A 24,713-nucleotide genomic window follows, 5' to 3' on the forward strand; every position below is an offset into this window, starting at 1 on the left:
AACATTCTCTCAGCATCTACCTTGTTAAACCCCCTAAGAACCTTTTATGTTTCAATAATATCGCCTCATTTCCTTCTAACCTCCCATGAATTTGGGCCCAACCTGCTCAACGTTTCCTCATGCCAGGAATCAACCTAGTGAACCTTCTCTGAACTGTCTCCAATGCAAGGAAATCCCTCCTTAGGTAAGGGGACAAAAACCCTGTGTAATATTCTTAAGTGTCGTCTCACCAATGTCCTCTACAGTTATAGCAAGACTTCCCTACTTTTATGCTTCAACCCCCTTGCAACAAAGATCAATATTCCATTTGCCTTATTAATTACTTGCTGTACCTTCATGCTAACCTTTTGTATTTCATGTACAAGGACACCCAGATCCCTTTGGAATGCAGCATTGTGCGGACTCTCTCCATTTAATTAATATTTTGTTTCTCTATTCTTCCTGCCAAAATGAATAAACTCACATTTTCCAGCACTCTATTCCCTCTATCAACTTTTGCCCACTCACTTAACCTCTCTCTATCCCTTTGCAGACTCGTTGTATCCTCCTCACAACTTGCTTTCCCATCCATTTTTGTATCATCAGCAAATTTGGCTGCAATAATTTTGGTCCCTTCGTCAAAGTCATTAATATGGATTGTAAATAGTTGAGGCCCCAGGAATGATCCCTGTGGTCTCCACTAGTTACCGTTTGTCAGCCTGAAAATTATCCATTCATCCTGACTCTCTGTTTGCTGTTGGTTAATCAATCTTCTGTACATCCTAATATATTACCTCCAACACCAAGAGCCCTTATCTTGTGCAGTAACTTTTTATATGGCACCTTATCGAATGCCTTTTGCAAATCCAAATACACTACATCTACTGGTTCCCCTTAGTCCATCTTGCTCATTACACTTTCAAAGAACTCTAATAAATGTGTCAAATACAATTTCCCTTTCACAAAACCATGTTGTCTCTGCTTGACTGTACTATGATTTTCTAAATATCCTGCTACTTCAGTAAGAGGTCTGTCACTTTGGAATATATAGGTAAAATTTTTTGTTTGAAAATCATTCAACTCAGTAGGACTCTTCGTAGATTAATATTTTCATTAATTTATAACTAATGTTGGGCAGAATTTTCCGCTCACATCAGTGTTGGGAATCGTAGCAGACAGGGGCACAAAATTTGGCGCGATGGCAAAAGTCAATTTTCTGCTGGCGGGAAATTAGTTTGGAATTTTGTTCTCCCGACTTTGATGGCAGGTTAAAGGTGTGTGGAGTTTCCTGCTGATCTATGTTGGGAACTGCATTTGCATCTCATGAACGCTCATGAAAAGGCCAACTCATCAGAATCACATTCCGCCTCCAAATTAAGCGCCCCGCCAGCGGATAATTTTGTTTTCCTTTTATTCATTCACGGGATATGGGCTTTGTGGGCTGGACCAGCATTTATTGCCCATCCCTAGTTGCCCTTGAGAAGGTGGTGGTGAGCTGCCATCCTGAACCACTACAGTTCATGTGTTGTAGGTACCATCCACAGTGCTGTTAGGAAGGGAGTTCCAGGATTTTGACCCAGCGACAGTGAAGGAATGACAATATATTTCCAAGTCAGGATGGTGAGTGACTTGGAGGGGATCTTCCAGCTGGTGGTGTTCCCATCTATCTGCTGCCCTTGTCCTTCTAGGTGGTAGTAGTCTTAATTTGGAAGGTGCTGTCTAAGGAGCCTTGGTGAATTCCTGCAGTGCATTTTGTAAACGGTACACACTGCTGCTACTGTGCATCGGTGATGGAGGGAGTGAATGTGTGTGGATGTGGTGCCAATCAAGTGGCTGCTTTTTCCTGGACGATGTCAAGTTTCTTGAGTATTGTGGGAGCTGCACTCATCCGGGCAAGTGGAGAGTACTCTATCACATTCCTGACTTGTGCCTTGTGGATGGTGGACAGGCTTTGGGGAGTCAGGAGGTGAGTTACTCACTGCACGATTCCTAGCCTCTGACCTGCTCTTGTGGCCACAGTATTTACATGGCTAGTCCAGTTCAGCTTCTGGTCAATGGTAACCCCCAGGATGTTGATAGTGAGGGATTCAGTGATGGTAATGCCATAGAACTTCAAGTGTTGATGGTTAAATTCTCTCTTGTTGGAGATGGTCATTGCCTGGCATTTGTATGGTGTGAATGTTACTTGCCACTTGTCAGCTCAAGCCTGGACATTGTCCAGGTTTTGCTGTAGTTGGACATGGAATGGTCTGTTTCCTGACTGCATATAAGTGGTGTACACTTGGTGAGTTTCAGTTCATCAATGACCTTGAGGTATGTAGACTCTGATTTTGCCTACCTTTAAGAGCGTTGCTGTAAGATTTTGGGTGCTTGTGTCAGAAGCTGCACCAAGGCTGAGCATGAGAAGCAAGGCCGGTGGGGAGGGGAAGATGGAGGCAGGACTGGTGGCGGTGGAACACAGGAGAGAAGGAGGAAGACAGAGGCAGGACTAGATGGGTGGTGGAAAATGGAAGGGAAGCAGGAAGATGGAGGCAGGATTGGAGGGTGTGGGGCTCAAGGTGCAGAGTAGAATCATGAAAGACTGTCAAGAGTTAGAAGACAGTCCAAGGAGGAGTCAGAGACTGTCCTGGAGCTGCGACCGTGCTATCCATGTGCAGGCCATCTTAGAGGGCTCTGAATGGCACGGATGTCTTGGTCTCAGCCTTGGGTGAGGGAAGGCCTCTCTGGGCGGTGATAGTTGGTGCATAGTATGGTGTGCAGTACGTGGTCAGTCACTTAAGGAATTTAGAGGCTTGGTACTGTGAGGCAGATGGCACAGCCAGAGTCCGGGGAGGCATCTGTATCCTGTAAGTCGGGAACTGAAAAGTCATGGGGGGCTTTTGGATGCTTTCACCAGGTGTCCAGAAAAGTCATGGTGAATCTGGCATCAAGAAAGTGGGGGAGGGGCCAGGTCGACAAAGGGCATGGGGACTTCATCATTAAAGGGCTTGGGAGGAGGACAGGAATATCAACATGAATAATGATAGGCTCAAGGGTAACAGGGGGATTCTGGATAGTGATAGGAGGAAGGGGAATTAGGAGGCAGTGAGGATGGATGAGAATGGGGGGAAGTTGGAAGCTGGTCTCCCACATGAATGTTAGCGGCACCATTTTCAGCTTTACCTTCCAGTGACACAATTCGTAAATCAAGCTAGAAAAAAATCAGTCGGGGAGGGGGTCTCAGGGCATGTGGGAGGAGTTCAGCACAGCAAATCTTGGTCCCTTGAAGGGGCACCTTATAACTGTCTGGCTCAAACCTTGGAGAGCGTGATTCAGGTGCTGGACTCGAGAGTTTCATGCACATTCAATGAGCTTGTCTCCTTTTTTAATGGTATGCATTCAGGTGACAATCCAGTAATTGTAGGTGCTGCACTGAATATCATCTTAATTGGCATCTGATCCTCACAGAAGCATGTCAGAATGAATGCAGGCTCCAAGAACCAATGGCCATGTCTGCTGCGCAGAGGCAGCATGGGTCTTACAAGCCTCCATCTTCCTAGTGCATTGGAAATGTCATTCAGGGCACCATGCTTGCAGACAGGGCATAAGTGCAAGGGCTGGGTATCCATAATTGTTGTAAAGGCCACTGCAGGACAGCCAACACAAGGTTGACTGTGGCTCATAGGACCTGGGTCTTTTGATCCTAATGAACACCCTCGTTGTGAATGCATATTCATGTCTGCGAAGAAAGATCAGCTAACGGTTGTCCTCCAGGATGATATCACCCTGTAAGAAGTGGCCTTGGTATATGATGTGCAGACTGAGGGAAAGTTAAGGGCTGGAGAATGCATAGCTGCCTTGTAAATGGAGGAAGACAAATCAAAGGGAACTACAAGTAGGAGTTGAGAATGCAGGCTGCAGGCCTATCGCCTTCTTGATAGTTTTGATGTGAATGAGGAGAAGAACAGCCTGTTGCTGTTTGGCAGAGCTCAGGAAAGGCCGTTGTTCTGAGGAACAAGAGCCAGCGAGCCCCAGGAAGACCCAAATGCTGATGAGGAGGGACAAAATCCACAGACGTTTGGCGCAATCAGGGGTCTATAGAAGATGCAGCTTATACATGAAGATGTGCAAAAGACAGTGCAACAGATGCCTTTGCTTCTCTAAGGATGTGGTAGCTCATATTTGCCACATTCTCCATGAGGAACCCATGCTGCACGGACTTGGAGGGCATATAGTGTCGGTTGCTCTTAATGTTACTGCCACACTGAACTTTTTTGCCAGCAGTTTCTTTCAGAGTGCACTGGAGACCTCTGTGGAATCTCACAATCGGCAACACATAATTACGTAAGGGAGATGACCCATACCTTTTCAATAAAGGTCACCATCACATGCAGTTCTGCATGGATGAAGCAATCCAGGCTGCCAGAGCTGTGATCTCAGAATTTCCACAAGCGCACAGCACCATCAACTCACGCATGTGGCCTTGAGAGCTCCCTGAGAGCAGCCTGTGAGATTCATTAATAGAAAAGGATTTCACTCTCTAAACACCTAGCTAATCTGTGATCACAAAAAGCAGATCATCATGTTTGTGCTAGGTACCCAGGGAGCTCTAACAGCTCTTACATCTTGAGTTAGTCCCAGGTGCCACAGATCTTTGATGGCCCTCAACGCATAGCAGGTTGGCTCATCGGTAATAAGAGGTAACCCCTAAAGACATGGCTGGTAACACCCATTCGTCACCCACAGAATGCATCTGAGGAAAGATATAATGCTGCACATTCAGCCACGAGGTCTTAAAGATGTTTCACATGTTTGGACCAATCAGGCGGGGCCCTCCAATACTTACCACAGAGGGTGTCACGTGTCATCATTGTTTGCTGCGCCAACCTAGCGCTGCAAAGGGAGGATGTTTTTCTACAGAGAAACATGGAGGAATGACAAGTCTCAACAGACGAGGAAGACATTGAAGGGAATGAATTTGAAGAGGGCAACGATTCAGACAAGCCACATGAGGATGCAATTGCATTGGCACAACATGGAAGATATGCCCGTGACAACTTCCCAGCTACAAAATTCCAGGAGGAATAAGGTGAATACAACTTGATCCGAGCACAGTTCTCTTTATGCTTCGATGCAAAGTAGACAATAAGACCTTAATTGTCATCTTCAGCATCTCACGAAGGGTCATCAATCCCAAAATGATAACAGAGGAAGCAAAAATCACCTCCTGTAATGATGGGGTCACCCTCACAAGGTGCAGTAGCCTAGGGAGCATGTGGCTTCTGTGTAATGGATAAGCACTCCACTAGCGCACATCCTTAAGCAACTGCACATAGTGCAGTCCTTTCAACCATAGTGTAAAAAAGTCAGTAGCCATGTTAGCTTTCAAGAAGCTGAAACGTGATTGCACTCATGGCTGCACACAGATGGTCAGTGTGACAGCAGCTTAGCAAGGTTGCTCTAAGAGGAAAAATATCCAACAATACTTATCAGTTGACCATCTGAAGACGGAGCTACATCTGGATAGCACTATCTCTCCAAACACCAGCTCTCATGCATGATTAATGCAGAGACCGCATCTTGATACTGAGCCCCAAGATGCCGCCGGAAATCGGCATGCAGTGATCTGTCACTTGATAGCATGGATGCAAAGCCCAGCGTTATGTTAGCATTGTACTCATAGAGTGGTTCAGCAGGACCATTGTGTGATTATTGACAAACACTTATTACCCTGCATTTGTCGGAAGGCTGCCTAGTTTACGTCCTGCATTGCCTTGGCATTTGGGAGACATGTGGCCCAGTCAGTTTTGACACAGCCTTCAATAACAACTTAGTCCCTTCATAGATACTGATGAACACTCAGGAGATGTGCCGGAACATCATTTTCATACCATTAGGCCTCGGACATTGTCCATCTCACGTAGGTCAGCCCTTTCTATGAAGCCTGAGTCACTGATTTCACAGTCATATAATGAATTCCATATCAATTGGCATTTTGTGACCTCACAGAGGGAGTCCATCAAGCAACGCTAGGCAACCGTTCAGGAGCAAAGTAAAATCCTCAGGTATTTGGACAACTTCATCAAGATGAGCACACACCTCTGACATCACACACTCATTCCCATCTAGCAGACATTTCAAATGTCACCGAGTGAAGCCAATTTCCATCGCTCAGAGTCAGGCATGGGGAGAATGGGAACTAATGATAGAATGATGTCCAAACTTAAAAGCAGAGACGGAATGATGCTGCAGGGAATTATGAAAGATTATGATGCTTGATGATGAATAATACTTTTAACAAAACCTCACAGTCATAAAATAAAGGCCACTGCAAAGTGCACTTGGGTGAAAGGACTCCAGCCTGGGTCTCAACAAATGATTATAACAGGCATAAAGTACAGATTTTAGTGCGACATCAGGATAATCACTAACCTTGATGAACAATTCTCATGAGGCCACATAATGTGTGCCTCATATGCAAGGGTTATATGTGTATTATCCAGCCATCATTTTCATATAGGAAGTGCCTTTGTTCATGTCATTGATGTGGATGAGATTGAGTGAGACATCATGCAACTGAGAGATAAGATGGGAGTTAATTGGGATGGCAGCGTGCCTTTGCTACCCTTGAATGAATGCAAGACCTTGCATCAAACCAATTAGCCATTCAATCCCTCAGAATTTGAGGGATAACAGTAAAATGTATTTATAATAGTACAGACTCTATACAGTCCAAAAAGACCCTTGCCACCTTAGTGCATTCAAAACTTATTAGTTTTTCTTACCCTACCACTACATCTAGGTGGAACCCTGACAGCAGCAGAGATGAAGGCAACTGGCTGACTGCTATGCCTTGTTGCCTAAGATGACTTTAGTGGTCATCCTCTGGAGGCCCAAGACACAGAGGGCCCTGGCCTGCTAAGGGTCTCCTGCTCAGGGATAGCTGCACCCACCTCAGCTTGACCTGCTGGAGTTGATGTGGTCATGGACAGAGGGGATTTGGAGCTCCAGGACACCCTTGGAGATTCCTGGGTGGATGTCCCCAGGGTTGCTGGCGCTCCTCCTTCTTCTGGGTGCCCGAGGCCCCTCCCTGACTCTTTGAAGAGAAGGGACACCTGGAGGGAGGTCAGGTGCCCCAACCCCTCTTGGCTAGCCACTGCTGGAACACACCCACTGGCTAGAGCATTGGAGTACAGGTCTGAGCGCAAATCCAATTATAAACTGTGCATTCTCCTGGACCTGGGTCTCCAAGGCAGCCGCCACTCTTCCCATGGAGACTTTGATGTGCTTGCATGCCGGAGCCATGACATCAGACAGAACGTAGACAGATTCCTCCGTCCTTCATTCCAGACTGTTGGCAGCCTGCCAACTGACAACCCTGCCTGATGTTTGTAGCCTGCCTTTCCATTTCCAACACTTCCCTTTGGGCTGATTGAAGAGGCTCATCATCGGACTCAGATTCTGCAGGGCCCTGATCTCCAGCAGTCCTCTGAGTGTCAGAGACCTCGGCTGTCGCTGCTTCCACCTGCTGTGGACGCGCGTCCTTGAGGTGATTACTAGATAGTGACCACTGAACCTACTCTGGAACTAGCACCCATCTGCACTGGTGGAGGGTGCAGGTGAATGCAGTGACAGATCTTCATCATATGGACACTCTCATGAGGCTATGCCCCATTAATTTTGAAAACATGGTTTTCAAACTTTGAACTGATTGGAAATTTTGCAATTTGAAATGAGACAAAACAAACTACTTAAAATTGTAAGACCACCTTCTAAGGTGAAGGTGAAAAACAAACAAATCACCCTCAGGAGAGTGCGATGAGAGAGACATTTTCTATAATTCAGAGACCCTTTGAAACTCGTCACTGTCTAAGGAACAGACATTAAAATGCAAAGTGCTGGATATTGAAACAATGGCTGCCACAGATGGACCCACCCAAAACGCCTTGGTGTGTGAAGTATTTCATGCCAGGCTGCAGCCACTGCAGAGAGATTGCAGGAAAGTTTTCAGCAGAGGAAGGTGGTGGTATTGTGGTATTGTCACTGGACTAGTAATTCAGGGTAATGGGGAGGTGGTGCCATAGTATTGTCACTTGACCAGTAACCTAGGGACTGAGGTTCGAATCCCGCATGGCAGATGGTAAAATTTGAATTTAATAAAAATCTGGATGGTGACCATGAAACCATTGCCAATTGTTGTAAAAACCCATCTGATTCACTAATGTTCTTAAGGGAAGGAAATCTGCCATCCTTACCTGGTCTGGCCTACATGTGACTCCAGACCCACAGCAATGTGGTTGACTCTTAAATGCCCTATGAAAGGCACTCAGTTCTCAAGGTCAATTAGGGATAGACAATAAATGCTGGTACAGCCAGCGACGCCCACATCCCATGAGAGAATAATTTTAAAAAAGCACACTGAAAGCTGGGCTCTCTCTCTTGGAACAAGTGTAGTACCTAGTTCAGAAGCCAACTTTACTAGAAATCTACCAGTGAACCAAGATCTCATAAGAATTGTACTGTTTACATCTGACTGCATCCATGAAACCAGTTAATCCAAATCAACAACAACATTTAAAAATCTACACCTAAAGGACAAACGAGGGACACTTAACCATATATTTTTAACTTTTTCCTTGCTTGGAGTCTAGTTTACCTTATTTCTGGTACCTGTGTATGTGTGATGTTTTTATTAATTTTCCTTCAGATTTCGTGGTTAATAAATTTGCTCTTTTTTTGACTCAAGAAAACCTTGTTTGATTGGCTCCTTATTGCTCACAGCTTAAATAGTTAAATACATTTGGATTCGGAAAAGGCATATCCTTGTCAAAAAGAGACTTAAACCTTTGTTGTGACCTATCAAGGGGTTGAATAGAAGGGAGCCAGTTCACCTCTTCTAACCTGGTTAATAAAATTCTCTGTTATGATGTGGCAGGTGATATGTGCCAGGTGGACCAAATCCACAAGGGAAACTTGGTCACACTATTACAACAGTTTTGCAATTTGTATTTATTACGAGAAGATTTGCGTACTGATTTCAGAAGTAATAAGTCTGCTAACACCTTCTAAAAACTAAATTAAAACATTTATTAACAGAAGAAAAGATTTCAAGCACATACATAAAATTAGTTACTTAATGTTATAACAAATCCCAAAATCGCTAATTAAACTGACTCCCAACTACACACCCCCTTTAAGGAAACAGTCCAACATAGATATTATTTCAATAGCAAGCCAGCAAATATACCACAACACCCACTCGACAGTGGAATTCCAAAGGCTTTTCTCCAACTTTAGTTACTAGGCACAACAGACTTTCGCAAACATAGCTGGAGGCTTTCCCGAGGTTGTGTTACACACTCCTTTTAGTTCTTATATGGCCCCACAACATCACCTTCCATTCTTTATATACGTTTCTCTCTCTTTAATCTGTAAATTCCATTTTTCTATATGTCTTTAGATATGTACTTTTCTCATAATATAAAAATCTTTCATGTTACCAATATGGTCAGGATCTTTTAGGAAAATAAACATAATAACCTTGCTTATGTATCATATTGTTGTAAACATCCTATCATCCTTTTGAAACCCAAATAACTCCTTCATTTATCTAAAAATGCAAATTTCCTTCACACCCTACATGCTAAGACCTCATCCATGTTTACTCATTAGCATTTCAAATGTCTTTTACCCCTAACTTGTTTTGATAATTTCAAACTTGCAACCTATCTGACTTTAATTTAATTAAAACACACAGACAAAACCATCTACAATCACACCCATAAACCTACTTTACAACAAACCACAATAATATTATGAAACTCTGGCACCTTTGCTTCCTCATCAGAGGTGGACTGGGGGCTGGGGCTGAGGTGCTTGTTGGAAATGTACCTCTGCCTTTTCTTGCTGGTAATTGGAATAGAGAAAAGAGATAATTAGTGATTGATTAGGTAGGCTCCTATACTATGGATCACTCACAGTCATTGGCTGCATTTGTCGATGAATACTGGATGGACCCTCACTGGCTTGTTGAGCGAGGCCAATCTCGCCTTCTGCACAAGAATAATATCTGTCCTAGCTCTGTGGAGTGCTCCTCATGGGATGTGAGTGCCCTCAGCTCCAGGGTACCCCTTCTGGTCATGGCCCTCTCTCTCTTGCCAATTATAGGTGAGTGAGCTTGTCCTATATAAAGACAGATGGACTGACTTTTAAAAAAATTAATTTATGGGATATGGACATCACTGGCTAGGCCAGCATTTATTGCCCATGCCTAATTGCCCTTGAGAAGGTGGTGGTGAGCTGCCTTCTTGAACTGCTGCAGTCCCTGTGGTGCAAGTAGACCCACAGTGCTGTTGGAGAGGGAGTTCCAGGATTTTGACCCAGCAACAGTGAAAGAACAGCACATATTTCCAAATCATGGTGGTGAGTGGCTTAAGAACATGATGACATAAGAAATAGTAGGAGGAGTAGACCATTCGGCCCCTCAAGCCTGCCCCGCTATTCAATAAGATCATGGCTGATCTGCCCCAGGCCTCAACTTCTCTTTCATGCCAGCTCCACAAAACCCTCATCTCCCCAGTGGTTCAAAAATCTATCTACCTCCTCTTTAAATACTTTCAGTGATCTAGCCTCCACAACTCTGGGGTAGAGTGGAGGGGAACTTGCAGGTGGTGGTGTTCACATGTATCTGCTGCCTTGTCCTTCTAGAGGGTAGCAGTCATGGGTTTGGAAGGTGCTGCCTATTGAGCCTTAGTGAGTTTCTGCAGTGCATCTTGTATGGTACACACTGCTGCCACTGTTTGTTGGTGGTGGAAGGAGTGAATATTTGTGGATGTGGTGCCAATCAAGCGGACTGCTTCATCCTGGATGGCGTCAAGCTTCTTGAGTGTTGTTGGAGCTGCACTCATCCAGGTAAGTGGAGAGTATTCCATCACACTCATGACTTGTGCCTTGTAGATAGTGGACAGGTTTTTGGGAGTCAGGAGGTGAGTTACTCACTGCAGGGTTCCTAGCCTCTGACCTGCTCTTGTAGCCACAGTATTTGTGTTGCTAGTCCAGTTCAGTTTCTGATCAATGGTAACCCCCCCAAGATGTTGATAATGGGGTTTTCAGTGATGGTAATGTCATTGAATGTCAAGGGGCGATGGTTAAATTCTCTTTTATTGGAGATGGTCATTGCCTGGCACTTGTGTGGCACGAATGTTACTTGCGACTTGTCAGCCCAAGTCTGGATATTGTCCAGGTCTTGCTGCATTTGGATCTGGACTGCTTCAGTGTCTGACGAGTCGTGAATGGTGCTGAACATTGTCTAATTATCAGGGAACATCCCCACTCCTGACCTTATGATAGGAGGCAGGTCATTGATAAAGCAGCTAAAGGGGGTTGGGCTTAGGACTTTGGATACTACAGACAAAAGACCAGTTCAGAAGCATGCATGCTTGCTGTGTGTGCTAAGCCCTCCACAGTAAGGAATGAAAACCCTGTTTGGGCAGGATCTAGCTTGAGAGGATGATCTTAAAGTGGCTATCAGACATGGAGGGCTGATGTCCCATCTGCTGATAGTGTGTGATGTCCCTGTTGACTCTAACCCTTAGGCTGTCTGATGCCCTTATGAGAGTGCGAGTTTGGAGTGAGGAGAAGGTTCACTTAACCTGGCAAAGCACGTCTGGTCAGTCATCCTTTCCCTGCACTACAGGATGGACCTCTTTTGTTTCCCACGGGTGCTGACCTCCCTGGTGACTTCCTCCCAGGCCAGCATGGTCAGATGGGTGGACCTTCTTTCAGAAAGAGGATCCTCCATCTTTCCTGTACAGCCTGGTGGAGAATCCCCAGGGTGGCCTCACTGAAGTATGGAGCAGATTGTTTTGAACATTTGGCTGGCATTCTTCAGCACACCCATGACTTGCAGTGAGTGAATGTCTGTGCATGTTTAAATATGGCACTGGGACCTTCGAACCCACTGGGTAATGGCAGGGCAAACGAGTCACTGTCTGCCCTGCCATGAGATTCAACGAGTCTCACTGGTGCATAATTAATGAGCTGAAAACCAGAAGATCTGGTGTGAAGATCCACCCCCACTGCCAAGCAGGAATCATGCTGATTGTAGTTATTGCCATAATATTGTTTGGTTTAAAAGAAAGCTAAAACCTGCTCTTGTAACAGTAACAAAAGTAAACTTTCAAGAAGGAAAACAGAGTATGTGCTGATTTGAATTGATTTTCTCCCGTTGAGTAAATTTTACGTTCTTAGCATGAAAAACAGTGACTAATATTTGTAAAGGGAAGGCTATACTGACATGATGCTGAGCAGTAAGCATTGTGCATTGCTTGTTCTCCAGATAGAAGCAGAGCTATCCAAGCAACAGGCCCATCACAGCACAGAGCTTAAGGAATTAGCACTACGGATGAAGGAAGAGGCAAAGTTTGAAATGGATACTGAGAGACAAAAACAGCAAGACCTAATAAATAAATACAAAGAAGAACACAAGACACTACAGGCAAAGGTTTCTGATTGATCTTGATCAAAACGGCTTCTAAAATGCTATGATCTTACAATTGTGTGCATTTGTGTATATTTAAATAACAGATTAGTGAATATAAGCAACCATGTATTCAACATATGCAAGAAAATAGTTATACAACAAGTATTCATGGTCCCATTATTCATATGACTTTTTAAAAATATAACATTTCATCAAATGTTTTGTTTTCCTCCAATATTCTTTGGCATTGAGGTTTCTTACTGGACCAAATAATTTGAGGAACTGCCTTCATATGAAATCTATGGATTGCTCCTATTGTCAAAGTTGACTTTGATCCATCAAGATCATCAAGTCACTCCAGCTTGCAAATGTAAAATGATAACTAATGGTGACCTGAACCAAATTGTGCTGCCATATGTTGTGAAATAGATTTTGCTGTGGATAAATGGCTGGTAATCCTTAAAAAGTTGTTTATTTTACAGTGTGTATAATCACATAGATTTTACTTTAGTTTGTAGACTTATGGGGCTGAACTTTTAACTCGGCGGACAGGTGCAGCATGCCCAACCTGACCAAGCGTAAAGTGATGCCTGATGACGTTGGGCAACCATCTCAACGTCATCGTGCACTTGTGCGATATTTCGGTCGGCAGGCACGCGCCGGAGTCAGCAGCACACCCGACAATTAAATGGCCTACTAAGGCCATTAAAAAGGTAATTAAAAGAAAATTTTCCCTGCCCATCCATCCTTACAGTTGCTGGGTAGACGAAAAGGCCAAGCAGACTTTGCATTTTTTTGGAAACCTCATCCATGGGCAGGATGAGGTTTCCAACTGCAAATAAAAATAAAATAAAATAAAAATTTAATTAATAACATGTCCCTGCTCATGTGACAGCGTCAGTGATCTGGTTGCCCTAGTTCATGAATCACAAAAGATTAGTATGCAAGTATAGCAGGTAATTAGGAAATCTAATAGAATGTTATCATTTATTATGGGGGGAATTGATTACAAAAGTAGGGAGGTTATGCTTCAGTTGTACAGGGCATTGGTGAGACCACATCTGTTTATTGTGTACATTACTGGTCTCCTTATTTAAAGAAAGATGTAAGTATGTTAGAAGCAGTTCAGAGACTAATACCAGGAATGGGCGGATTGTCTTATGAGGAAAGGCTGGGCAGGTTAGGCTTGTAAGCACTGAAATTTAGAAGACTAAGGGGCGACTTACCTGAAACCTTTAAGATCCTGAGGGGTCTTGACAGGGTGGATGTGGAAAAGATGTTTCCTCTTGTGGGAGAATCTAGAACTAGGGGTCACTGTTTAAAAATAAGGGGTCATTCATTTAAGACAGAGATGAGGAGGATTTTTTTCTCTGAGGGTCGTGAGTCTTTGGAACTCTCTTCCTCAAAAGGTGGTGGATGCAGAGTCTTTGAATATTTTAAGGCAGAGCTAGATAGATTCTTGATTAACAAGGGATCAAAAGTTATCAGGGGTAGGCTGGGGTAATGTGGGATTAAGGTAACATTTAGATCAGCCATGATCTTATTGAATGGCAGAGCAAACTCTTGGGGCCAAATGGCCTACTCCTGCTTCTAATTCATTTGTTAACATGTAAGGCTGAAATACAGATTTCCCAACCTGTAGAATGGCTTCCTGTTGTCCCTGATGGAGGTTGAATCTGTATTCCTCAAAGTTCTATGGAGATCTGTGTACAGATTGTTGGATTCACTCTTCAGATTTGGAATTGGTTGCATAATTCCATGATCTTTGATTGCAAAATCAAACCCTTAGAAAGTCTAGTTACCACTACTAATAAATACAATTGTCTACTGTAGCGCTGTTTTTTAAACTGTGGGTGCAGGCAACGACAAATGAAAGAAAGAAAGAAAGATCTGCATTTATATGGCAGCTTTCATGACCTCAGATCTCCCAAAACACTTTATGCCCTGTAAAGTACTTTGCATTGTAAGAAATGCTCAATGAAGTTACCGATGCTCATCTAATCAACCCATGAATTGATTAAATGTCATATTAAATCAGAGCACATGAATTAATCTAATCATACAATGGATAACAGTAGTTAAAATGACGAAAGGCCAAAGCCACTGTATAAAGTGAAAGACAAGAGCATCATTGCCAATTGTGACAAAATATGGATAATCCCAATATGTATTAAACATCAAACAACTTATTATGTGTTCAAATTTTAAGACATAGTTTGGAAAATTGGACCATAAGAAAGCATGGAATATGCAAAAGCCTTCAGACTCATCAAGCTCATTCTCTTCACAATTAATGTCCATTTTTTTAAAATTATGGACTCTATCCAATCCACTCCCTTGGCATAATTGCCATTTCCAGGTTTCCCTAATATTTTAGGAGCTCTACAGTAGCAGCAGAGGTTGGAAGTCATACTTTAAGAAGGATGTAAGCGTGCTTTACAAATATGTTAAAAATAACAAATAAATGGCAAAATAATTTCAATAGTAAAAGTCTAGCTTTTCCTTTCTGTTACCATATAGTGCTTATTTTGAGATAAAGTACAACACTATTCTTATGACCATGATGCCAACCAGGAGGTAGAACCACTGGTCCTTAATTTAATTGAAAAACACAGCTGTTGGATCATCAGCATTTCAGAATTCATAATGAAAATTATTGTATCCATCTTTCTAATAATTTTGCAAATTTGTGGATATTAAGATCCAAATATTGGAAAATAGGTATTCAAACTCGCCTCAACCAGCTTTCTATGTGGAGTAAGTTTTTGGATGTTTTTTGTTAGATACCTGACTTAATCAGTGATGCCACCAAAGCATTACAGTTGGAAGTGAGCAGAATGAAGAAAAAGCTTCAAGAGACCCAGTGCCAGCTAAAGGAGAGAGAACATTCCAAAGATGGTGGAATCTATAATCTGGAAAAGGTAATCTCTCAGCTAGAGATGCAGTTAAAACAAGAACAGGACAAAGTGGAATCCATGACTGAGGAACTGAGGACTGAAATACAGCAGAAATCAATAGAGATAAGAGAAACACAGCAGGAGGTACAGCAGCTAAAAGATGAGCTGGACCAGGCCAAAAAAGAGGTACATATCCATATGCTTATTACAAAGGCGTAGCTTTTTAACATTTTTAAGAGAACTTGAAATTCCTCTATTTAGCTCCCTGATGCTTCAACAAGTTTATGCATTAAGTAGTTGAGCTGTATGGACCAGGAAGGTTCCAGGTTTGAGCTCATGTGTGTTTGGTTCCTATTGCTCATCAATGGAAGTACCTGTGTGTAGACATCATATGAGGACGTAATGATGTCTTTATTCATAACACAAAAGCTCTTTGCTCCTTCACGTCTCTTTAGTTCTTCATAAGCCTTCACAAAATGCATGTGCCTATAACCTAAGCGTTTGGTAATGCAGTAAAAGAATTTGGTTTGATATTGGTTGAGAAATGTGCTTTGCGGCACAATTGTTCAGGAAGGGGAGGTTGGAATTTGGGGCAGAACCTAGGAGCAGAATTTTTCGCTGAGTGGACGGCACATGCCCGACCCCCTCAGGCATAAATTAGTGCGTGATGACGTCGGGTGAGCGTCCTGACATCATCATGCACTCGCGTGATATTTCGGTAGGCGGGTGCGCGCTAAACTTGGGAGCACATCCGCCATTAATTAAGAAAGATTTTTTGTTGCCTGTCCAATGTTATGGTTGGCGGGCAGGCAAATAGGCCAGGTGGCCTTTGCATTTTTTAGGAAACCTCAAAACCATGGGCAGGTATAGGTTTCCATGATAAAATAAAAATAAATTTCTGTGGATAGCATTTTTATTATCTATATTTTCAGGTGACCGTTTATGAAGCTTGGACACCTTTCTCCAGTTTCTGTGACTTTATTTTAGGTTGTTTGGGTCTTCAGCTCTCCGTGGCAGCTCTCTGCCTTCAGGGAGCTTTCTATGAGCACTTCCCGCACTCGCGTGGACTTCAGCGTTCGCCCTCTTCCCACAAACCCCTGCCCCCCCCACAGCAGCGCTGAGCCTTTCAACGTGAATTTGCGGTCGGGGGACAATTGCGCTCAGTGGTCACTTATCTGGCTGATCCCTGACCTGCCGACTGCACCTGCCCGCCGAACTGAAAATTCTGCCCTAGGTCCAGCTCTATTCGAAATTCCAACATTTTCAAGTGTAGGTATATAATATCAATGGATGGACATATTATTATCCTTTGTAACCAAGGGAATTATTTCATTTGGTAAATCATCATCATTTGTGCCTTTAGCAACACTGGACAGCAAATATAACTACTCCACAAAAGCAAAATATTTTGACTGCTGGAAATTTGAAATAAAAACAGAAAATGCTGGAAATACTCAGCAGGTCTGGAAATATCTACGGAGCGATAATGTTCTTAATTTTACCATCCCTGTAATGAAAGCCACAGACCTGAAACTTCAACTCTGTTTCTCTCTCCACAAATGCTGCTAGAAATGCCTGTAAGTCCTTTGTGTCCAATATTGCTGGAACCATGGCCATAAATTTACATTGATCAAGCGGGTGCACACCGAACCCAAATGCACATGAAATTACGGCATCCATGTGTCACGACATCATCGCACAAGTGAGCAATATTGAGGTAGCGGGCGCCAACGGGAGTCAAAGCTGCCGACAAGTAAAGGGCCAATTAAGGCCATTAAAAACCCTATTGCCCATGATTTTACATTGCCCGTGTGATTTCATGCTCGTCACACAGGCAAAACGGGCAGGTGGACAGCCCGTTTTTAATGAAACCTCATCCAAGGGTGGGATGAAATGTCTGGGGTGAAATATAATTTAAAAAATATTTGGGGTCTGATGTTTTTTGAGTTCTGCTGTCAGATGCTTTAATGTGTTGCATAGATACAGTTTGGTGCATTTTTTCCTGTCATTTAATCTGTCCAGGTCTGCAGCTCCCTGAAGCAGCTCTGCAGCAGCTGTCCTGCCTTCAGGGAGCTCGCTGGAAGCATCCACACGCACCCTCATTATTGTCAGCACCTGCCCTCTTCCTGCCCCCCCTAGGCAGTGCTGAGTCTTTCTCAGCTCGCCAGCCAGCGTGAAATTGCATTCGGGAGCTGGTCGCGGGTGGAAGCGCATTTCACATCCACTTCTGACTCTGCGTGCGCCCTGATCCTCTATATGTACAGCCACCAATGCAATGTCCACTGACAACGATGGTGCTGCTGAGACTGCCGGCCCCCTAATTGCAATGGCAGCAACTTGTGGAATGGCGGCCACCCTTAATAGAATGGCAGCTATATAACTGGCTACTGCTGGCAAAATATGGCCTTGGTCCCACCAGCTGTCAAAGCAGTGTCGGGAACCCCCTCCCCTCCTCAAACCCTGGGTTTTGACCCAGGTCGCAGGACTTCTGCTGCCTCCATAGAATTCTGGCTAATATTTCAGGTTGATGACCTTCATCAGTTGATGAATTCTGAAATGTTAACCCTGTTTCTGCCACCACAGTTGCTGGCTGACCTGCTGAGCATTCCCAGCATTTCTTGCAGTGTTCAGGCCCACCAGTCAGTGGGCATGCCTTGGCACTCATGAACCAAACTACAAGGGCAAAACTTTCCCCCATTAGGGGGGATATGCGGGAGCAGGCATGGGAAGGCGGGTTCAGGCCCAATTAAGGCCAGCCCAGTGTGATGTCCAGCAAGAAGCATTATGCGCTTTCTGTGCGGGTGGGTGGGGGGGTGGGGGGTGGTGGAGGGGGAGATTCCCTCTGCCGGGAGTGCGCTCTTTCGCACATGCCGGCGAAAGAACACACAGGTCTCCCTGAGGCAAAGTGCTGCCTTTGAGAGATGGGCTCAGTATTGAAATAGTAAATAAAGATAAGATAAAAATTTTGCTGCCATGTCCTCTCATGTGACAGTGTCACATGAGTTGGGACGACATGTCCATAACTTTTATTTTAACATATTCTGGAATTTTTAAATCCCTCATGAAACCTTATCCCGCCCGTGGATGAGGTTTCATGCTTTTTCAGAAGCCTGCCAAGACTCCCGGCCTGCCCACCAACCTTAAGGTTGGTGGGCAGGTCCATTATTGATGTCAATTATTTTTTTAATGGCCTTAATAGGTCGTTGACAGGCCAGCTCAGCTGCACACCCGCCGACCTGAAAATGTGAATGACGCGGGGTGACGTTGGGACGCCCGTCCGATATCACCCTGCGTCATTTTACACACTGGTGAGCAGGCCCTGCCCTCGCTCGCCGACTGGAAGATACAGCCCCAAGCTATGGGCAAGTAACTTCTCTGCCTTGTGGATATCTCAGGAGAGTTGAAGGCTAAGGGAGTAAACCCTTACGGCAATTATGGATGGGCAATAAAAATGCTGGCCTACCCTTGAAAGAATAAAAAAACTCCGACAAAAGATCTGCACTGGAGCCCAAAGGCAGACTGATGTCTAAACATGTAATCTTCCTGGCAACTCCTGCAACCAAGCTTGTGCCAAACGTAGTAGTGCTTTGCATTCTTTTGGACTCAACCTGGGATGTCAAGAGGGAGACCCTCATATTTGGGCAGCCCAGGGTCGCTATAAATTTTGCCCAGGCTTGCACCCTGGAGAAGGATTTCCAGTTTCGCTGCAAAGCATTAACACAACATGGGAGGCAGGTTTAACACAGAGTTGACCACCACAGCGCAAACCATTGTCTTATCAGATGGAAGGCTGCCATCATCTGTCCACTGTCTTCTGTTTTTATTTCAGATTCCCAGTATCTGCGATATTTTAGTTCTACAATTAAGAGTTGGGTTTCTATGGTGTAGTTATTTGCCAAGTGATCTGTTGCATTGCCAAAATCAGCAGATGGAAGAAGCTATCTCACCAGAACCCACGGTGTGTCTAATATTGCATTAATGTGTATTTCCCACCCCAACCCTGTCATGTGGCATCCTGGATGCACTTGCCCAAAATATTCAATATAACCTGGTTCCAGTATTTTCAATAGGATTGGGGATGCTGGCAGTGGATGCCTGCCTAGAAATGTTTGTCCAATTTCTTTACAGAAGCTTACTTACAGGAGCAAAATATAATCTATGACATTTTGTTTGTTGAATTAATTTCAATCAGTTATGTAATTAAAATAGGATCCAGCTGATCATGTTTCATTCCACCTACTTAACCCTAACAACCACAATACTACATGGTGTTCTCCTGGTGCTTTTCTGTCTTAATCTAAATATACTCATATATTTACAAATCTAACATGCTTTAAGTATTTGATTCAGCTACAATATAGCTGGTTTAATAATGTAGTTGGCTGTTCCCTATTTCAGTGGTATTCTTTTCTTGATTGTCTTTTGCAGGTTTCACAATGTACCTTTTTGCAGTTCAATTTATCCAGTTCTGTGTAATTTATATGCATTTTCTGTGAATAAAAAAAATGACTTCAATATGTTCCAATTTTCAGAATAACTTTCTTGAAGAAACCGTACGCAGGGAATGCGAGGAACGCTATGAACTAACTGAGGCTCTTAGTCAGGCCCGAGAACAGTTGATGGAATTAAAGAGACTCAGTAGGGAACTTACAAATTCTCACCGTTCAGTTAGTCAAGGACATCTCAGCTCCTCTTCCTTGCCTGCAGGGAGCCAAACACATAAGATCCAAAGAAGCCTCTCTAACAATAGCAGGACTAAACTCAGTGGCTTGCATGGGCTTTCAACAAATGCCAATGCCTCAAACAATGCTGGATCCACTGCTTTACCAGTCATACCAGTACTGCATCCGTCAAAAGGGAGAGCATCAGCTGTGGGTGAAATCAAACAGAGGATTGCTGCTGCTGTAAGAAGAAAATAGACTGCTCTCAAATTCAGGAATATACATATATATGCATAAACTGAAATCATGGGGCCCTATTTTAATCCATCCATTTACACAGGTCTCATGCAGTTTCTGCCAGAATAATTGCAGCTTTACAAAACCATTAACTGTTTTAAATACAGCTAAACATGGTTTCACACCTAGTGATTCTGTTAAAATAGAAAATGTTTACTGACAACTAAAATGACCTTAACATCCATTTACATAAGAATTGCCATAGAATGTACAGCACAGAAACAGACTATTTGGCCCAACTGGTTTATGCCAGTTCTTATGCTCCACATGAGCCTCATCCCACCTCTCTTTATCTGATTGCACCAGCGTATTCTTCTATTTTTTTCCCTTATGTATTTAGCTAGCTTTCCCTAAAATACACGTGCTTACCTCAACTACTTGTGATAGTTAGTCCCTTGTTCTATCCAATCCATGTGTAAAGAAGTATCTCCTGAATTCCCTACTGTATTTATTAGTGACTATCTTATATTTATGACTACTGGTTTTTGTCTGTCCCTCAAAAGGAAGCATCTTCTCTGTGTTTACCCAATCAAACTCTTTTATCATCTTAAGGACCTTTTCTTTTCTAAAGAGCCCCAGCTTGTTTAATCTTTCCTAATAGGTATGACCTCTCAACTTTGATATTCTTGTAAATCTTTCTTGTACTTTTTCTAAATCACACCTAACTGATTTCTAACCAGGGATCTATATAAATTTAAGATAACTTCTCTGCTTTTCCATTCTATTCCTTATTAAAAAGTGTTACTACTTTTGGTGATTTCTGTATTTGTGTATCTAGAGCCCCTTTGCTACTCTAGCCCATTTAGATTTTTGTTTTGCAAGGAGTATGAGGCCTCTTTAGTTCTTCCACAAAATACACCATCTCACACTTATATTGAAATTATTTGACAAATACACAACTTTATTCTGCAACTTTATTAGCATCTTATTGTATTTAGTCACAATCCTCTTCAGAATCCCCCCCCCCCCCCCCCCGCCATTTGGCATTATCCTCAAATTTTGAAATTGGACTTCCAATTCTCAATGGAAATGATGAACAGCTTTGGCCGCAACACTGACTCTTGTGAAACGTCCCTTCTCATTCTTTGTCAGTCTGGAATAACAACCCTTAACCCCATTCTCCATTTTGTAGTCAGCTAGCTATCCACTCTCCTTGTCCCCTCACTGTATATGCTCTGACTGTAGTCTTAAATCTACTATGTGGTAGGTTATTAAAGGACTTTTGGCAATCCAAATATATTACATCTGTTGCAGTACCCTTGTCTCCTCTTTCTTTTATTACTTCAAAGAATTCAATAAGGTTGATCAAGCATGTCCTTCTCTTTTGAAATCCATGCTGACTATTCTTTGTTGTATTTTTGGTTTCAAATGCTTTCCTAATACATCTTTGAGTAAAGATTCTATTATCATTACTAGCACTAACATGAAGCTAACTGGTCTATAGTTCCCTGGCCTTGTTCTATCTTCCTTTTTTTAAATATAGGAATCATTTAACTGTCTCCCAGTTCTCTGGAACTATAGAATCTGTTATCGCTTCCCTAATTTTTAATAGACATGAATGTAATCCATCCAGGCCAGGATTTTTATCCTTGCTAAGTTTCATTAGTTTTTTAATTGTCTCCCACCTTTCTATCCTAAATCTCTTTATAATGTTTTTGATCTCTTCTTAAATGTCCTTATATCTTTTTTAACCTCTTAATTTAGAAGTACTTGGGGGATAGAATAGATAGTGACAAATGCGCAATTTGTCTTTGTCAAATTGCATCAAAAATAAATAAATTAAGTTTTCAAACCATTTCTTTGTAGTCATGAAAACTAGACTATTTTGTAATGATGAATATTATAACATTGAATTTGATAAATCGATAGAAGCAAGAGTATATTGTTAACAGTCTTTCAATAAAATTAAAATAAATGTAATCCTGCAGGTTTTATTTTGGTGCAAAAGTATCAACACAATTCTCAAATTTCTGCAAATCACTTCATTTGACAGCTCTGTTTAATAAGAAAAAAAAATGACCAATGGAAGCCATATATTGCTTTGTCAAATCGATTTTTGGAATATCAAAAATGAACTTCAGAAAATCCTAAAACATTGTAAAGAAAAATGTTGACCGCAAAATTTGGATCCTTAGTGCCTGGCTTTTTGACACTACAATTGCCATTTTGGCTGAAAAATGGCACCTGCAACTGCGCTGGACACCATTTCAGTGACAGGATTAGTGTGCATGTAACACAGATTTGACACCAGCACTGCCATTTTGGATGTCAGTGCTCCAGCTGACACTGTCTCTAAACAAACAGACGTTCAACAGAAAGGATCATCCACCTATTTAAAAGGATTACGAACTTTTTTCAGGTTTGTTGCTGATTAATTTCTACGGGCTCTTGCTGTGATTGCTGAAGTGTTTGATGATTGCTAAAGTCTACAGGGAAGGTCTGGCACATACTGAAGGACTTTGTCCTGACTTCAAGGATTCTGCACAAACCACTTGTTCGCAGATGGGTGCAATAGTATGCATTCCCTTGGACTACAGCATGATAGAGAGTGTTAAAAGAGGTGACACAGAGCAGGACATGCTCCTGAAAGAGGTAGTAGGGGAGAAGGACTCTCAGCAGGAGGGGTGCATCTGTGCAGGGTGTTCAGGGAGCAATTCTCCTACCTCAAACTCAGCAAGGAACATGGTGTCAGACATCAGTAAGGACATCCTCATGGAAATCTGTCACCTGTTGTAACTACAGGTGCTAGTGTGTGTGTGAAGGTGACTGTGCCATGAACTTTTATGCATCATTTTCCCTCCAGGCTGGAGCAGGTGAAAATTGCAACATCTTTACTTGGAACTATATTGCCATTCTTTCACTGTCACTGGATCAAAATTCTGGAACTTCCTCTCCAACAACACTGTGGGTCTACTTACATCTCAAGGGCTGCAGTGGTTCAAGAAAATGGTTCACCATCACCTTCTCAAGGGCAGTTAGAGGTGGGCACTAAATGTTGGCCTTGCCAGCAAAGCTCATATCTCATGACAGAATAAAAAAAGACTATTTATTTTAATGAGAAGTTAAGTGCTAAAATTGGCCACGTACTTGGAATCCTTAAACCCACAGAAACTCACACCTTGTAGCTGACCATAACAGTCAGACTGAGATATAAATTGGTCCTTTCAAAAACCACAAACCCTTGAAACTACTTAACTCGTGTCAACAAGCATCATGAAATTGTGATCCTGATCAGAGATCCTGAGCTGTCAATCAATCAATGTTTCCTCTGAAGAGCAGGTGTTCTCCTATTTTAGTAGCTATCTGGGCTCTCAGCCAAGCATACACTGAGTGCCCGGACACCTATTACAATATTGGGGGGGTTGGGGAGCTGGGGCAGGATGGTGGGGGTGGGGAGGGGGGGGTTATGAATGGAAGGTGGAATCATGGTGCTAAATCCAGTAAAATGTAAGATGAGCGAGTATAAACCTGATGATCTTTTCTCATTTTGAGCACATAATGTAACATTAGAGCTCAAGACATTCAAATTAATTTTCTTTTTCATGATGCTTTACCTTGAGATGATTGGAGGTTTTGTAGTGTAGTGGATAGCATCCCTATCTCTGAGCCAGAAGCTTTGAGTTTGAGTCCCACTCCAGGACATGATGGCTATGGGAGGTGCATTCATAACACAGCCAGACAGATTGATTATCAACCTGCAAATCCTCCCAACACCCCTATGGCAGGCAGTAAGAGTGGGCAAGATTCATGGTCAGCCATGCTTGATGCAGAGTGGCACCCCTCAAGTTAAGCCCCTGGCTTCAGGCTAGCAACCTTATCTAGCAGAGAAAAGCTATGAAAAATAGACATAAGGATGTGCTGTGTCTGCCTTATGAGTCTCTAGTCACAGGAAGTATAATTCTAAGTCTTACCTTGAGATGTCAAAAGTGGACATATAATTTTTATTTATACTATTATGTCCTAACTAGAGTGTTATCTGAACTTTTATGGAACAGTGAAAGGCAAAGTATTTAATATTCCCACATTTGTAATTAATTATGAGGGGGGGCCATGTTTTATGTTACAAATAAAACTCTAAACTCTATGGGTCCTATGCTCATTACATTATATTTACAACTCTGCTATAGTGCAGCACTTTAACAGTTAAAGCTGTTCACAATTTTTAATAGGACATATGTTAAACATCTGAGCAGTTGAGCTTTGGCACAATAGTATGACCGTAAAGAAACAATATACGAGAAGTTGAATGGACTTCCGAAAATACTCTTAACTTCAAGAAGCTGTTTCATTTTTGTTCAGAATAGTAGTTAAATCTTAAAGTCCACAGATCTTTTCCTCAGGCTGAAACCTAGCTGCCGTAGTCTGTGACTGGTACGAATGTGAGTGTGAATGCAAGAAAAACACCTGTGGCATTTGGTC

The 24,713-nt window shown here is 42.8% G+C and overlaps 1 protein-coding gene across 1 annotated transcript in view; it reads left to right on the forward strand.

The window, feature by feature from the left end:
- lekr1 (leucine, glutamate and lysine rich 1) overlaps nt 1-20,332 on the forward strand; it is a 277,802-nt gene extending 257,470 nt beyond the window's left edge. Inside the window, exons 11-13 of the mRNA XM_041205252.1 lie at nt 12,296-12,460; nt 15,223-15,522; nt 19,869-20,332. Of these exons, the coding sequence (XP_041061186.1) occupies nt 12,296-12,460; nt 15,223-15,522; nt 19,869-20,255 (852 nt within the window). The 3' untranslated portion in view covers nt 20,256-20,332. The remainder of the gene's footprint in view (nt 1-12,295; nt 12,461-15,222; nt 15,523-19,868) is intronic.
- Nucleotides 20,333-24,713: the final 4,381 nt, after the last annotated feature.

This window comes from Carcharodon carcharias, chromosome 2 (assembly GCF_017639515.1).
Source record: "Carcharodon carcharias isolate sCarCar2 chromosome 2, sCarCar2.pri, whole genome shotgun sequence".
NCBI lineage: Eukaryota > Metazoa > Chordata > Chondrichthyes > Lamniformes > Lamnidae > Carcharodon > Carcharodon carcharias.